The sequence below is a fragment of the Beta vulgaris genome, chromosome 8 (genome assembly GCF_026745355.1).
Source record: "Beta vulgaris subsp. vulgaris cultivar EL10 chromosome 8, EL10.2, whole genome shotgun sequence".
Classification (NCBI taxonomy): domain Eukaryota; kingdom Viridiplantae; phylum Streptophyta; class Magnoliopsida; order Caryophyllales; family Amaranthaceae; genus Beta; species Beta vulgaris.
The window spans coordinates 12594011-12608946 of record NC_079209.1 but is presented as its reverse complement, the minus strand read 5'-3'; the positions used below and the strand labels follow the sequence as shown (position 1 = coordinate 12608946).

General features: G+C 35.9%; 2 protein-coding genes across 2 annotated transcripts; one reads left to right on the top strand and one right to left on the bottom strand.

Annotated features, from left to right (window-relative positions):
- Positions 1–4758: 4758 nt before the first annotated feature.
- Positions 4759–5948, bottom strand: LOC104884884 (B-box zinc finger protein 32). The gene has a single exon (XM_010669588.4). It carries the CDS (start codon positions 5621–5623, stop codon positions 5150–5152), a length of 474 nt encoding a protein of 157 aa, XP_010667890.3. The 5' UTR covers positions 5624–5948; the 3' UTR covers positions 4759–5149.
- Positions 5949–8325: 2377 nt separating this feature from the next.
- LOC104884885 (uncharacterized) lies at positions 8326–10401 on the top strand. Its single transcript, XM_010669589.1, has 4 exons — positions 8326–8514; positions 8647–8786; positions 8880–9233; positions 9294–10401. The coding sequence occupies exons 1-4, from the start codon at positions 8326–8328 to the stop codon at positions 10399–10401; spliced, it is 1791 nt and encodes a 596-aa protein (XP_010667891.1).
- The last annotated feature ends 4535 nt before the right edge of the window (positions 10402–14936 follow it).

Sequence of the window (14936 nt, the reverse complement as noted above, 5' to 3'; positions counted from 1 at the left end):
GTGGCAGCTGCTGCATGCTGTTCTAGGTATTGTGGATCAAGCAACAGGTACGTGACTTTGGCATAAATTCAAGTGTGTTCCTATATTCTTGATAACTAGTGCATTTGCATTTCAAGGATCCAGTTCATCACTCTAGAGTCAAGCATATTCACATTAGACATCATTTCCTAAAAGACAATGTAGAGAAGGGTTAGTCAAAGTTGATTTTTGTCCTACTGAAAATCAAATAGCTGACATATTGACTAAACCTCTATCTAGGGACAGTTTGAAAAGATACGCTTGGAACTAGGAATGATAAAAATTGTTTAAATGTACACATATGTTATTTCCCCCCAATTTGTTTCTTACTAAGTATGTCCTGCAATCTACATGAATTAATTTTCATACACCTAGGGTTAAGTATAAGGACTCATATTACCCTTAGTGTCCTTTCACATATTTCGTACGTATGTAGTTTGTATATTATGGACACATTTTTATCATATGCAAGAGTAAAAATTTTTCTTTCCATTTCTAATTTACCTCCAAATTTCCTTGTTTTTTTTCTTTTCACACCTTTTCGTCCAAAAATTAAAAACATTAATCTGAATTATGGCCAAAAATTACGTGTTCAATTAATCTAAGCTTAAATGAAGAAACCCCTTCAAAAACCCATAAACCGTTTAATTAAACCTACCTCTCTATTTCTTTTTCACACGGAATCATATTTACTTTATAAACCTAACACATCAAATCACTGACCCCATAATTTCTCTCACATCAACTCACAAGTCTCTCTCTCTCCCTCATTCTCATCTTCAACCTCACACAAAACTCTGTCACCATGTCTTCCAAAACTCAAAATTCTGGTGATCATGAAAATTTCGCAAGAGAAAACACCATCTCAGATGAATTAAGTGCTCAAGAATCATCCAAGAATGACGAGATTCTACTGGGTCAAAATCGGCATCTTCTGCACCTGTTTCTCTCTCCCGAAAAAGGAAGAAGGTGATAACGAGTAAAGCGATCAAGAACAAGAAATCACTGTACCTACAAAAGAGGTAAGAAAACAAATCTTCACAATTTCTTGTGGGTTTTGTGTAGACATTGCATGGTGCAAAAAGTCTAAGTGGAATGAGTTATTAAAATTTTAAAATTTCAGAAGTGGTTAAAAATTGTTAGCATAGATGAGGGCTTTATGAAAAGAGATGAAAGCTTTTTGTTCTGGGTTTACATAACTGAGGGGTGTGTGTGTCAATTGTAATGGGTCTGTAGTTACAATTACTAGAAGAAACTGAGGGAATGGTTTGATGTTCCGCATGAGGGTTACAAGGACTACATTAAGGGTAGGGCTCAGTTGAACATCATGGGGTCACCAATGCTCAAATTCTTGCTTTCTTTAACGGCAATTCTAATGCTTATCTTTAGATCAAAAAAAGTCTCCATTTCATAAGCTGCTATTTAGTTGGTTTGGCGTTTCATTTTACCCCGTTCCTCCAAAAGAACCACAGTCTAATGGATCTTTCCATTATGTATTGCCTTGCTGAAAACATAAAATAACCTTCCCTCCTATAATTTCACATCTCTCTCACTGCATTACCCATAACACCAAAGTGGGTTATGGAAATCTTCTTTCCTCTGTTTTAAACAATGCAAAGTTAAACTACCTCTAGTCCCTCCTTTTCTCTTGAGCCAGAAAATTATCTTACAAAGAAACTTTGACTAGGCTGAGTTTAAGGTTGGTGAATGGAAGATAGATTTTGAGAGAGAAGAAACTCCGGTTAAGGTTGAAGTGGGAAGTAAGAGAAAGTTGGATGAAGAAGGGGTTGCCAGTGGGTCTGTCAGAAAAGCCAAAGGTTGGCTGGGTCCAAGTTCCAGAAGGAGCAGGATCAAGGTGACATAGTCTTTATTCACCTAGATTCTGATCCTATCCCTTCTACTGCTGTGGATTTTCCATTACTCTCTACAACTGGGCTTAACAAGCTCTCCGGGAAATTCCAGGACTCCTTGACCCTTCTGCACACCAAGATCAATGCATTGAAGTACTGTCATGTTCAGACTCTCAGCAGCAAGATCAAATGCTTGCACTCAAGTGCTGATACTGGGATCAGGAACAAGGTGTGAGATGTGCTCTCCAAAATAGACTTTGTGGTCTCCTCTCTCTTCAAAAGATCCAAATCCTAACTTCTCTTAACTTTGGAAAATTTGAACAATTTTTTTTGGCCGTAATTATTAAACAATCTTTTGGATTCACTTCCTTTGTCCTTCTAAGACACACGAAGTACTTTTGAATTTCTCCTTACTTTATTCACTATCTTTTGCCTTACTCTACATATTGACTGATTATTGCTGTCTATAATGTTGCTCTCTGCATGCCTATTCTGTTGTGTGTTTGGATGGCTAATATTATGAGATGTCTGTTTGAGCAACTTGCTTGTGCCTAGACTGTTGACTCTCTAGTGCTGCAGGTACAATCCTTAGTTTTGATAATGACAAAGGGGGAAGAGATATAAGTGTTCAAAAAAAATTTTATCTTAGTTCCTATGAATATTTTACTCATCCCTGTTCCTTGTCTTGTCTGATCCTGTTCCCAGTCTCAATAGAGTTTTTAATTAGGTTAGATTGTGGATATTTTTATTTTGGTAGTTTATTTTCTGTGTAGTTTAGTGTCTTAATCTTTGTAGATTCTTTTTCAAAAACATAAAAACTTAAAAAAAAAAAAAATTATTTGTCATAATAAAAAAGGGGGAATATTGTTATTTCACTATTTTGATAATGACATATAATTAATGTTTACATGTTTTTGTTTATTAATTCGGTTTTTAGTTTATTATGTTAGAAGTAATTTTTATATGTCTTAGATTTATTTTTCTATTTTCGTTTATTTTATTTTGTTTGATTTACTTTTTCTAGTTTTAATTAGTTTAGTTATCTTTAGATTTCCCAAAATAACATGTTAAATAATTTATGAAGAATTGATTAGTGTTTAATCAAATTAAGTTGTTTATAACTTATTTGTGATATCCGGTTAATATTATGGATGTAACAAAATTGAATATATAAGGTTCCATATATTGTGTTAGTTAGTGTGCAGCATCTTTCGGTTGCCTACAATCTAGGAGCCGCAAACACTAACCTAAGGATGCGCTTAAAATAATAACGTTGAGGTAGTTCCTACATTTTAGGAACACAACAACCACTCTATCTTTAAGGCGTGTGAACGTGGATAAAGTGGCTACGATTAAGGAAGCCAATTGCCAACGGAATTATCAATGGACATATTGAGGAGAAGTGGCTGAAGCTACGTGGGTTAATGGAGAAGATCTTGAGAAGATCGTGGAGAAGAATTCGAGAAGAAAAAGATCCCTACAAATAGAGATTTTGTAATGGTCTAAAATATACTTTCAGAATTTTATGTAATATTCTTAAGAAAGTACATTCGGTTTTCTTCTTCTTAGAAATTGATGTATTATAGATTGGGTTGAGTGAATCTAAGTCTGAATATTTTGAGAAAAGAGAGAAAGAGAAAAGACTTTGAGTAAAGTCAACTGTTCAGGGGAACAGGCTGACAGGGAACCAGTTCCTAGAGGAACAGAGTTGGTCCGAGTTTAGGTTGTACAAAAGAGAGTCTTTTGGCCTAAAAGTTATTAAAGAGAATTGAGTCAAAATCCCTCGTGGTCAAGGTTTTTCTTCCTATTGGGCCTAGGAAATTTTCCTTGTAAAAATCCTGTGTTCCTAGTTCTTTCTTAATTCATGCAACTATTTCTTTCTTACTTAATCATTCTTTTATTTCCGCAAAAAGTTTGAAAATCTCTCCAACTATAATTCACCCCCCCTTGTAGTTGCTTAAGTGTTCGTCCAAAACTAACATATTTAAATGAGAATGGAAAAAGATACCTATCAAATTCGAAAAACACGAACCCAAATATTAGTTTAATATATTAAACATCACTACAAAAACCAAACAGCATTAACAAAAGTAAAAAGTTACTAGTCATTGCCATACCAAATCACCAATAATGATCGTCTACGACCAAAAGTAATATAAATCCAAAGAAGCAACAGTAGTATATAATAGGAAAGTATCCATTTTGGACCATTAATTTTAGATTTTTTTTTTCTTTGTAACAGGCCCGCCACACGCTCAATTTCTTGGAGGTGTTGGAGGCTTTATCAGATGATGATGACATGATAGTTACTACTATAAGGAAGTGGTGACACATTTCAAAATTAAGGGGAAAAAAGTATTGGCAGATTTCAAAATTAGAAAAAAAGTATCTATTCACCTTCAACAATGTTTTGGTAAATAATTTTTACTGAAAATATTGACCAAAACATTTTTTTTAGCTAGATAGTTTAATATTATGTGTTTATCCTGTTTACTCTATGATTCGATAGGTATATACTAGTCCATTTATACACAAATTTCTTATAATCAAAAACATATACTTCCTCCGTTTCTAAATAAGTGCAACATTTGCATAGTGTTTACTATTCACAGTTTGAACTTTAATTAGCTTTGGTGATTTACATTTTAGGAAAAACATAGTCATGTGAGATCTTGTTAGATTCGTCTAAATGTGATTTTTTTTTTATATCAACTTTTTATAATTTTTACTCATTGATAATTGAAGATATTAATGGTTAAAATAATGCATTGGCAAACGTGAAAACAAGAAATGTTGCACTTATTTAGAAACGGAGGAAGTATAAGTGATGTATGTATCCTCATCCATCAAAACAGAGAAGAGTTAGAACTTAGAACCTCACACCTCACAATAAAAATAAAATTTTAACATTCTAGAAAGAACACTAAAATATCAAGAAAAGCAAGAATAAAATACTCCCTCCGTCCTGATCTATTAGTTTAACCGTATTCATTTTAAGGATGTTCCTTATTAGTTTACCCCTTTGTTTTGCTATTTTTGGAATGGGATAACAAACTTTTCATCACACATATATTCAACTTCAATATAAAATAATAATTTATCTTTCTTTCTATGACCCACAACATTATTTCTCCTAAAACTTTGTACAAAAGAAAGAAGTAAACTAATAGAGACGGAGGGAGTACACAAAAACGGGTTAATTATCTGTTGACCATGAATTAGAAACACATCAACAAAATAACATAACATTACGTATTGTCTCACCTAACTCTATACATATATTACCGTGTATGTGACACCGAATATGACCATGGAACGACTTGATTTTCTTCATCATCTTCATGCTCATCATCATCATCACCATTGTCACTCCCATCTTCTTCAGAACCATTATCTCCATCATCGTTGTCTTCATCATCATCTTCATTACTACCACCACCATCATCTTTATCATCATCACGATCTTCATCTTCATGGTTGTCCCCATTCTTTACATCTCTATGCCTTGCAATAGCCCTATTGGAACTAAGGCATGCAGGGCAAACAGACAAAGTAGGCCCGAACTTGGGCCCGGAACCCGTCCATAATGTAGGAGATTGACAAACATGGCACAAAAGAGTTCTGGAGTGTTTTGCAACAAGAAAATTAGCACCATGTATTTTGGAATCACATTCATAGCATAAATTTGCTTGATCTGATTCACAATATATTTTAGCAAGATTGCTACATAGCTCGCATTTTCTCTTCATCACCATTTCTCTAAAAAAAAAGGGCGAATAATTTATTTGCTTTCTTTATTTACTCCTCTTACTTTGAGGGGGGAAAATGATGAGAAAAAGCTTATAATTAATGGGATGTTAGATGTGAATAGATGGCATGGCTTGTGTTGTGGTGGGTTTTTAGAGATTTGAAGGTTATTTTTTTCTTTCTTTCTTTGCTTATTCTAGTGACAACTAGGAGAAGTTGTGGCTGTTATCATTTGCTTTAAAGTGTAAATTATTACAAACCATATGATATGATTCTTTCAGGTGGATTTCAATAGGTTCATAAAGGTTTGTTTAATAAATTTATTTTCTCTCTCTTACTAGTTTAAGAAGGTTGACCAACCGAACATGTTAGAGAGTATCAAGTATGTACGCAAATAACTCTAGTTTGAGATAATTAATTCAACTATAAGTTAAACTTGATGAATGCTTGGAAGTCAAATTGATACATTATCTCATTCGTAATCCCATTTAAATTGAAACTAGTTATTAAGCCCGGGCTACGCCCCGGATAAGAAAAAATTGATTCATTAATATTATACTTTAAGTTTATAACACTAAATATTATTTGGTCTAGTGGTTTAGACTTTAGTATATGTTCTTGAGGTCCTGGGATCAAACCTTATAGTATACAATTTCTAACTTTTTTTTATTGTTGTGAATTACGTGGAGTAAAACACCTTGGGGAGAGCGCCACGTGGCACCGTTCCTTGTGTAGGCACGCCTTTTAATATATTAGTATAGATGTGCTTTTTATTGTTTTTGAAGAACAAAATGTTCAAACTCAAATGAAACATACGTCCATTTCATAAACGTTGTCCTATTTAATTCACCTAATATGACTGAAACTTACTGATACTAAACTGAAATTTTTTATTTATTAAAACTGATTTTTGGGGTTTTTTCCTAATTATTTTTCCTTATAAATGTACTAATCTGTACTAATTTATATAATTTTTTTAAGGTAAGATGAATATCCATTGCATAAGTGGGAGGAAATTTTGATATCAGATGTGTCGTATTTTTATATAGGTTTTAGTTGCATTTAGGTGGAGCATTTAGGTGCATTGTAGTTCATAATTGCGTGCTTTTACTTATTCTGCGAAATATTACTCCTCTTGTGCGTTTTTGGTATTCTTTGATGAATTTCAGGTATCGAGAACATAATTGGAGTATCATTGGACAAGCTTGAGTACTTAGGAGCAATTGGAAGCAAGCTACATTCATAAGGATCATTTTGATTGCAAATTGGAGCTCAATTGGAGTTGAGATTCATTGATAGAATTGTGGAAATCGAGTCATGTTCACTCTTTTATCCATAACTTCTGACTTGATGCTGATATTGGTCTGATTCCAGTGGTGTTGGAAAGTAAGTTTGAATAGCTTTCCAACGATAGGTCGCATGGCCCAAGGCAAGTTGTATTTTGAGAGATATGGGCTTCGAAAGTTGGCCCAGTCTGCCAGAAACTTCTTACGCACACGCGATTTTAATGATTTCGGTCATTTAATGATTTATTTGGTTTCCTTATATTGTAATTGGGTTCCCTACTAGTTTTAGGAGTTAGAACCCTATATTGAAGGTTTTCTAATAAGAATAGGACACCGAATACTCAATTTTCAATATTACGTTATTTTCCTCTCTAGTTTTATGCCCTAGTTTATTTTCTACTGCTACTTTGGAGATTCAAGATTCAAACTTTCATTTTCATCTTCAATTCAATCAAGTTTTATTCTCTCATCTTCTCTTTATTATTATTTTAATTATGTTTTGTATTATGTTATTGTTCTTTTTTGCCATGATTAGTGAGTAGTTTTCTATCTAAGATTCAGTTGAGACCTAATATGGATTGATCATGTAAACTCTTCTCTAATTCCCATGTTATTGAATTATATGTTTAGGGTTTGATAAGATTGTTGTTATTGTCAATTGTGCATCTTTATTTAGCCCTAGTTTTATATTATCAACGAAAGTTGGAGTTGGAATTAGGAATATTTGTTCGATGCTAAATTGTTATTTTATTAATTGAGTTCATCAACGAAAGTTGGGTCTTAATTTAGATAATCTTGTTATTGATTCGAATTCTCCCATGAAAATAGGTGAGAACTAGAATTGGGAATTATTTGACATTGGTTTTTAATACTTCTAATTATGTGTGTAAGCCATGAAAATAGGAGACATGCATGTTAGTTAGACCTTTTGCTATCACGAAAGTAAGTTCTAGGTATTGAGAAATGACCGAGTATTTAGTTTCGGTTCGCAACTGTGCTTTATTACTGAGTCATAAGGGAATGTCAATCTCTCCTAAGCTATAATTGAATAACTAGGATGTGAGTTATGGTTTGATCAATTCTTATTAGTGGTGATGCTTAATCTTAGTGCTTTTATTATCATAGTCATATAGTTTGCCTTATTTTGTCATTAGTTTATCCTTAGTTCATAGTTTATTTACCACTTTTTGATTGTGTAACTATTTTATAATCTAGAATCAAGTAGTGACTAATTTTGCACCTCCTTGAGTTCGACCCGTATGTGCTACGACACCGTACACTTGCGGTATTAAAATAAAACACTGACAAGTTTTTGGCGCCGTTGCCGGGGAGGCTACAGATTAGAATTATTTTGATTATAGATTTAATAGATTACACCTGTTACTTTGTTTCTTGTTCATTTCTTCACTAGTTGTTGTTTTCGAATGCGTAGGCGATCGCGATCTGTAGATCACGTGGTCTTTGATCCCGAGATAGAAGCCACAGCTAGGGGACTCAATGCTGAGAGAAGAAAGAGGGACCAGGAAAATATTCAGAGAGCACCAATGGCTCGTCCTCTTCGAGAATATAATATACCAGATGTCACATCTACATCTAGCATTGCCAGGCCTACTGTAGAGGCCAACAACTTTGAGATCAAAATCCAACTGATCCACTTCATTCAATAATATCAGTTCAGTGGCAGCCTTATGGAGAACCCCAATGAACATATCAATTCTTTTCTTGCGAAATGTGACACTGTGAAGATCAATGGAGCCTCCGATGAAGCTCTTCGCCTCCGCTTGTTCCCTTACTCCTTGCGGGACATAGCAAAAGAATGGTTGAAAAGTCATGAAGCGAACAAGTTCACAAATTGGAATGAATTAGCCATTGCTTTTTGTCAGAAGTACTTTCCTCCAGGAAAGACTGCCAAGTTGCGTAATGCCATCAGATCCTTTACTCAACTGGATAGTGAGTAACTCTATGAAGCTTGGGAAAGGTACAAGGATTTACAAAGGCAGTGTCCTCATCATGAGATTCCAACATGGCTCCTTATCCAGACATTCTATAACGGGTTGGCTCATGAGGTTCGAATTTCTATTGATGCTGCAGCAGGGGGTGCTCTCATGGGTAAGACAGCTGCTCAAGCCCAGGCATTGTTCGAGGAGATGACCGCCAATAGCTACCATTGGTCTAGTGAACGATCTACATCTAAGAAGGGCAGCAAGTATGAGGTCGATGCCATAACTTCACTCTCTAGTAAGGTTGATGCTTTGTCTCAACAAATCAAGAATATATCAGTTGGTGCTAATGCCGAGATGAATGCTTTACAGGGGAACAATGCAAATTCCATGTCTCCACATATGAGTATTGTGGAACAATAGCAAGTCAACGCTCTGTATGGTGATGTTAGACCTAGAAATGATCCTTACTCGAATACTTTCAATCCTGGTTGGAGGAATCATGAGAACTTCTCTTGGAGCAACAATCAACCTCAAGCACCACATAATTCCAACCCCCCTGGGTTTCAGCAGAGACAACAAGGTCCACCCTCTCAACAACCCCCTCAAAAGTCATATATTGGTTCATTGCTAGAAAGACTCGTAGCAATCTCCGAGGAAACGAACAAGAAGTTTGATAGGATTGATGCTAACAACAAGATAGTTGACACCCAAATTGCACATCTAGCCCAACAAATGTCACATGTGACTCAACAGGTAACCCAGCTTCAGAAGGCACCTCCTCAATTTCCAGGGCAGCCAGAACCAAATCCTAAGAATCATCACAATGTAAGTGCAATCACTTTGAGGTGTGGAAAGACTTTAGAGGAACCAATGAAACCTATTGTGACATCATCGATAGTTAATAAAGATGACATTACTGAAGAGGTTGAGAAAGCTCCATCAAAGCCTGCTAGAGTTTATGTAGAGTCGGCTCCTTTCCCCCATCGATTGGCAAAGACTAGAATAGAGAAGAAGTACGGGAAGTTTATTGAGTTATTGAAATATGTTCATTTTAAAATCCCATTCCTTGAGGCCATTTGCGAAATTCCTGCCAATGCTAAGTCCTTGAAGCAACTTCTGGCTAAGAAGAAGAAAATTTGTGAAGCTACTACAGTGGAGCTTTCCGAGGAGTGTAGTGCCATTCTTCTTAATACACTCCCTCCAAAGCTCAATGATCCTCAAAACTTCACTATTCCATGTTCTATTGGGGATGTAACTATTCAAAGGGCACTTTGTGATCTTGGAGCGAGCGTAAGTCTCATGCCTAATGTTATCTTCAAAAAGCTCAATTTTGGTGATCTTCGTCCTACTTGTGTCTCCCTGCAACTAGCAGACCGATCTATACGATATCCTTTGGGTGTTTTAGAGGATGTACCCCTCCAAGTTGGCAAGTTAACTATTCCATGTGATTTCTTTGTTATGGAGATGCCAGAAGATGCGCGCACCCCAATCATACTCGGTAGACCATGTCTTGCTACTGCTGGAGCTCTGATTGATGTGAAACACGGTAAGCTTTAACGTGGGTGAAGACAAGGCGGAGTTTAAACTCCATAAAGCTATGCATGTTCCTTCTTTGGGAGATACTTGTTATCGCATCGATGTTGTTGCGAGATGGGAAAATGCTTCACTTATGGAGGATAGAGATGTTAACTCACCCCAATGGAGTTTCAAAGGTGATGCGGTATCTCTTCCACCATATGCCACATGATTTTAAAGGAGTCGAGCTCATTGACTTTAAACGAGCGCTTTTCGGAATGCAACCCGAATTTACACATAATTTTTCTTTTCATTTTCTTTCTTTTTTTTTTCCATTGTGTGTTGTTATTTACATTAATATTTTTGTGTGTTTTTATAGGATTATAAATACATAAAAAAAAAAGTTCGAAGAAATAAAGCTAGAAGAAGATCTTCAAAAGGATGAATCGCGGTACAATGGGTCAGTTCCGGTACAAATGCCGAGAGCATACCGCGAATCGCGACAAATACCGCGACACGCGGCATAAACCGCGACTCGCGACAAATACCACGACCGCGCTTTCTTAGATGAAACTTTTGTAAACATCCTCATCAGTTCATCTTGCATCGTCATCATCATCTATGGGACGCAGCTACAGTCCTGCCCATAACGCCACCCATCACCGGATACCGCACCTTTTTCGCACCACCCCAGCTGCATACGACCGACGCCGGCGCACCACCACCGTTCCAGCGCCACCATCACCAGCCCTCCCCTGTTTCTTCGTTTTCCCTCCCTCCCCTGTTTCCTTGTTCTCCTGCCCTCAACCACCAGCGCCCCCACCACGCCAACGACCGCACTAGCGCACCACCGCATTCCATCACCACCTTCGCTCGCATCACCGGCGCCCAGTTCGTGGCGTTCCACTTCACGCTGCACTGTCACCATTGCAGCCTCCCTCTCACTCCTAAACCGAACCACCAACGCATCCCTTCGACCACCACCATTTCACCACCACTCCTTCACTGCCTTTCATCGTCGTTAGCCGCGCACTATCACCATCGCATCCACCCGACTCCCACTCCACTGTTTCTTCCCTCACCGCACCTTCAGCCGCACACCTCCACCGTTCCAACGCCTAACCTGCTTTACACTGAATTCCGCCACACCAGCTGCATTGCTTCGCTCCGACATCCGCCATCACCCTCACCGGCGCAGCGTCCCGATCCCTTCGTTCCACCTTCTCGCTTCTTTTCTTTCTTTCTACTTTTCTTTCCTTTTTCACCTTTTTCTTGTTTTTCTTTTCTATTTTTTTTTATTTTTTTTTTGTAAAATCTGATTCTCCAATTCTCTTTTTCCTTTTTTTTTACTCCTTTTTCTCTTTAACACTTATTTTCTTTTTCATTTTCCTTTTTCTAATTGATGGTTATTTTAGGATTCGTGCAAGTCGGCTACAAATTGGTTCAAGTTGGTTTTCAAGAAGCATTGCGACATCACTTTTTAGCTTATACGACCCTTTTCCCATTTAACTGGATAGTAAGCTTCTTTATTCTATCTTGTTGATATTCTGAATTTTCCGTTCAGTTTCTGGTTGGATCCTATTTGTATTGCTATACTTGTTGCGTTTTTATGACACCATTGGTTTCTTTTTTTTTTTCTCTTTTTTTCGTTGTTTGTATTTGTGTGCGGCAATAGTGGTGTTTTGGTGTGTCTGTGGGAATGTTCGTTGATTTGGTGATTGATGTGGTTTAATTATGTTCCTTTTCTAATCTCATTTCTTGGAGTGAGGTCACTGCAAATTTTAGCTTGGGGGAGGAATATTTTATCATCTACTGCTTTCTAGTGTAGTTTTAATTGCTTCTTAGGTTGTTACAGGGTTTGTACTGCTCATTAGGAGTGAGAGTTTACGTGTAACCAAAAAAATTGTACTGTTTTCTTTATTAGATTTCATCTCATCTTAGTTGCATCTATGGGAGTATTGCTAGCACTATTTGAGAACCTTGTTGATATCCTTACTACAGTCTTAAGCGTAATGAAATTGGTTGGAGTTTGTTGAGTCATGTAGTATTTTGATGATTGTAAACAAATGATGATTATCTAACTAACATGTGTGTTTGAGATGTGCATATTACATTAACATGAAACAAGTCATCAAAGGTTGAATATATCACATCATGAAGGTATTCCGACAAGTGAAGTTCCTAAAAGAGTTCCTATAAGGAACACAAATAGAGCGGTTCCTAAGTACATCCTATGAGGAACACTAAATATGAAGTTCTGGAGCAGTTCCTGAGTGGGAGCAGCAATATAACGTTTCAGAGTTGAAACAAGAAGATCCTGAGCAGGAGCTATGAGTGCGAAGTTTCTTAAAGGAACTAGCACACTGAAGTTCCAAAGGCGGAGCTATAAACATGCGGTTCTTGAGTTGGAACAGCATGGAGCATGAAGGCAGGAAATATGAGTTTATTTTCTAGGATTCATGTAAGTATATGGAAACATGATAGGTAATGGAACAAGGTCTAAAGGAACTCGTAAGGTTAAAGGAACTCGTAAGGTTAAAGGAACTTAGAGTAAAAAGTATTTAAGAGTCAATAAATCAGATGCATATTATTATATTAATCTATAAGAATTTATTTAGAGTTTATTTCTTAATAAATCTCTACGTGGTTACTTTTTTTTTTTTTGAGAGGGTCTACGTGGTTACTTATTTATAAATAATATGCAGTAGTTGTTTTAGGATAAGTTTTAGTTTTAAAATAAAAGATAAATTTTAGTTTTAAAATAAAAGATAAGTTTTTAATAAAATCGGTTTCTTTGGGAATCTGATTTTAATTAATTTAATTTTATCTTTTCAGAATTTGGAAAATAAAAGACCTAGATTTCTAATACGTATAATAAGTATTGTTAAAGAAATTGTCTGTCTGTTCCTCTCTAAAGGAACATACGTGGTAGTCTACTAATCTAAGTTAAAGGAACTAACTATTAAAGGAACTAGACTGAGGATGAAGTATTACAACGGTACAGTTATGTCAGTTGAGTAAAATATGCCTAGATTATAGGTAACCGTTTTATTTAAGGAAAAATCTGATTTTAAGGAAAATCTTTTTAAGGAAAAGATTTTATTTTTCAAAAGATAATAAATATATTATTCTGTTTTTACGGAAGAAATTTAAAGATAATATTTTTGTTAAAATAATTTAATTTCAGATTTAATAATTAATATGTTTTTAATTAAATCAGATTTTCAAATTAATGCTCAAAGTGGTTGCTAAAATTTAGGAAGCAGTGACTTAATTCTCTCCCACGTTTAACAGTGATCATGGAGATCATGGGATGTGTTAAGGAACGTGTTCCTTCGAGTAAGGAACATCATGGGATAATGGTTTAACCATTAACACATGATTCATCCCACGTTCATTCTAAAAGATTGCTATAAATATACAAGTTCAATTGAGTTTCAAATTATCTGACTGGTGTCTTTCCATAGTGTTAGACTTATATCATTCCATAAGTTTGGCTTAAAGAATAGCGTTACAAAAGAATTATATTTTCTATTCCTTGTTTGAGTCAGTTCTTTTGAGTTTCAAGTTCCTGCGAGTGCCATGTTCCTTTACAGATATTCAGTTTCTATATACTAGAGTTAAACCAAATTATCAAGCGTCTGTATTTGAGTTTGGGGTTAAAGGGTTTGAGTGAACTCTTGTAATGGGAACTTGGTAAAGAGTTTGAGTGAATTCTTGTATTAAGTTCGAGTTAGGAACTTGAGTAAGTTTGAGTTAGGAACTTGAGTAAGTTCTTGTTGTGTATGTAGACTTAGGGTGAAGTCTATTGAGGGGTGAAGGGTTTGAGTAAACCTTTTGTAAAGAGTTGTGGGAACTCTTGAAAGACTTAGAGTTAAGTCTAGAGTATAAAGTGGAGATTGTGAGAGAGTTGGAGTTCCGAGTGGAACTTGAGTATGTAATAGGTTGAATCATAGGAGATTTCCTATTATAATGAAGAGTTTAAATCCTGAGTAGGTCGTGGTTTTTCTTCTTGTATTGAGACAAGAAGTTTCCACGTAAAAATCTCTCTTGCACTTTCAGTTCCTTATTGCTTATGTTTTAAATTCCGCTTTATTTGGGCAATAAGTTCCACACTACAATTCACCCCCCCCCCCTCTTGTAGTGTTCCTAGTGAAATAACAGAGTTGATTAAGATGGGTACTATGTTGAGTTAATGGAATGGAATGTTGAACTTCTAGTAGAAGTTTTTGTGACGTTTGCATCTAATGGCCATAGATGTTAAAATGTTGTTTTTTCTCCACTAGTTGGCTTTTAACACCACATTTCCAAATATATTTCCTACCCATAACCTCAGCCCCATTACAACCCTTGAAAGTCCTTATAATCTTTTTGCGTTATAATTTCGAGTGAAAAGTGAGTTGATAGTCAAAGTTCAAGAGTAAATGCTTCATTTGAGTCGACATGGTTTAGGTTGAGTGATGTTGTTGATTATGCCATAACCACATGAGAGTACGAGTGCACATGACTAAAGTGAGGTCTCTCAGCTTTGGTTAAGTTTAGCTTAGGGGAGATGGTATGTGGTATGCTAGGAGAGT

What these genes read in the sequence shown, in the direction of transcription:
- LOC104884884 (XM_010669588.4), bottom strand. Translation starts at nt 5,623, where the DNA reads ATGGTGATGAAGAGAAAATGCGAGCTATGTAGCAATCTTGCTAAAATA.
- LOC104884885 (XM_010669589.1), top strand. Translation starts at nt 8,326, where the DNA reads ATGCGTAGGCGATCGCGATCTGTAGATCACGTGGTCTTTGATCCCGAG. An exon ending in CTAGCATTGCCAGGCCTACT is followed by an intron (nt 8,515 to 8,646) that starts GTAGAGGCCAAC and finishes GACACTGTGAAG; the next exon opens with ATCAATGGAGCCTCCGATGA. An exon ending in GCCATTGCTTTTTGTCAGAA is followed by an intron (nt 8,787 to 8,879) that starts GTACTTTCCTCC and finishes AGCTTGGGAAAG; the next exon opens with GTACAAGGATTTACAAAGGC.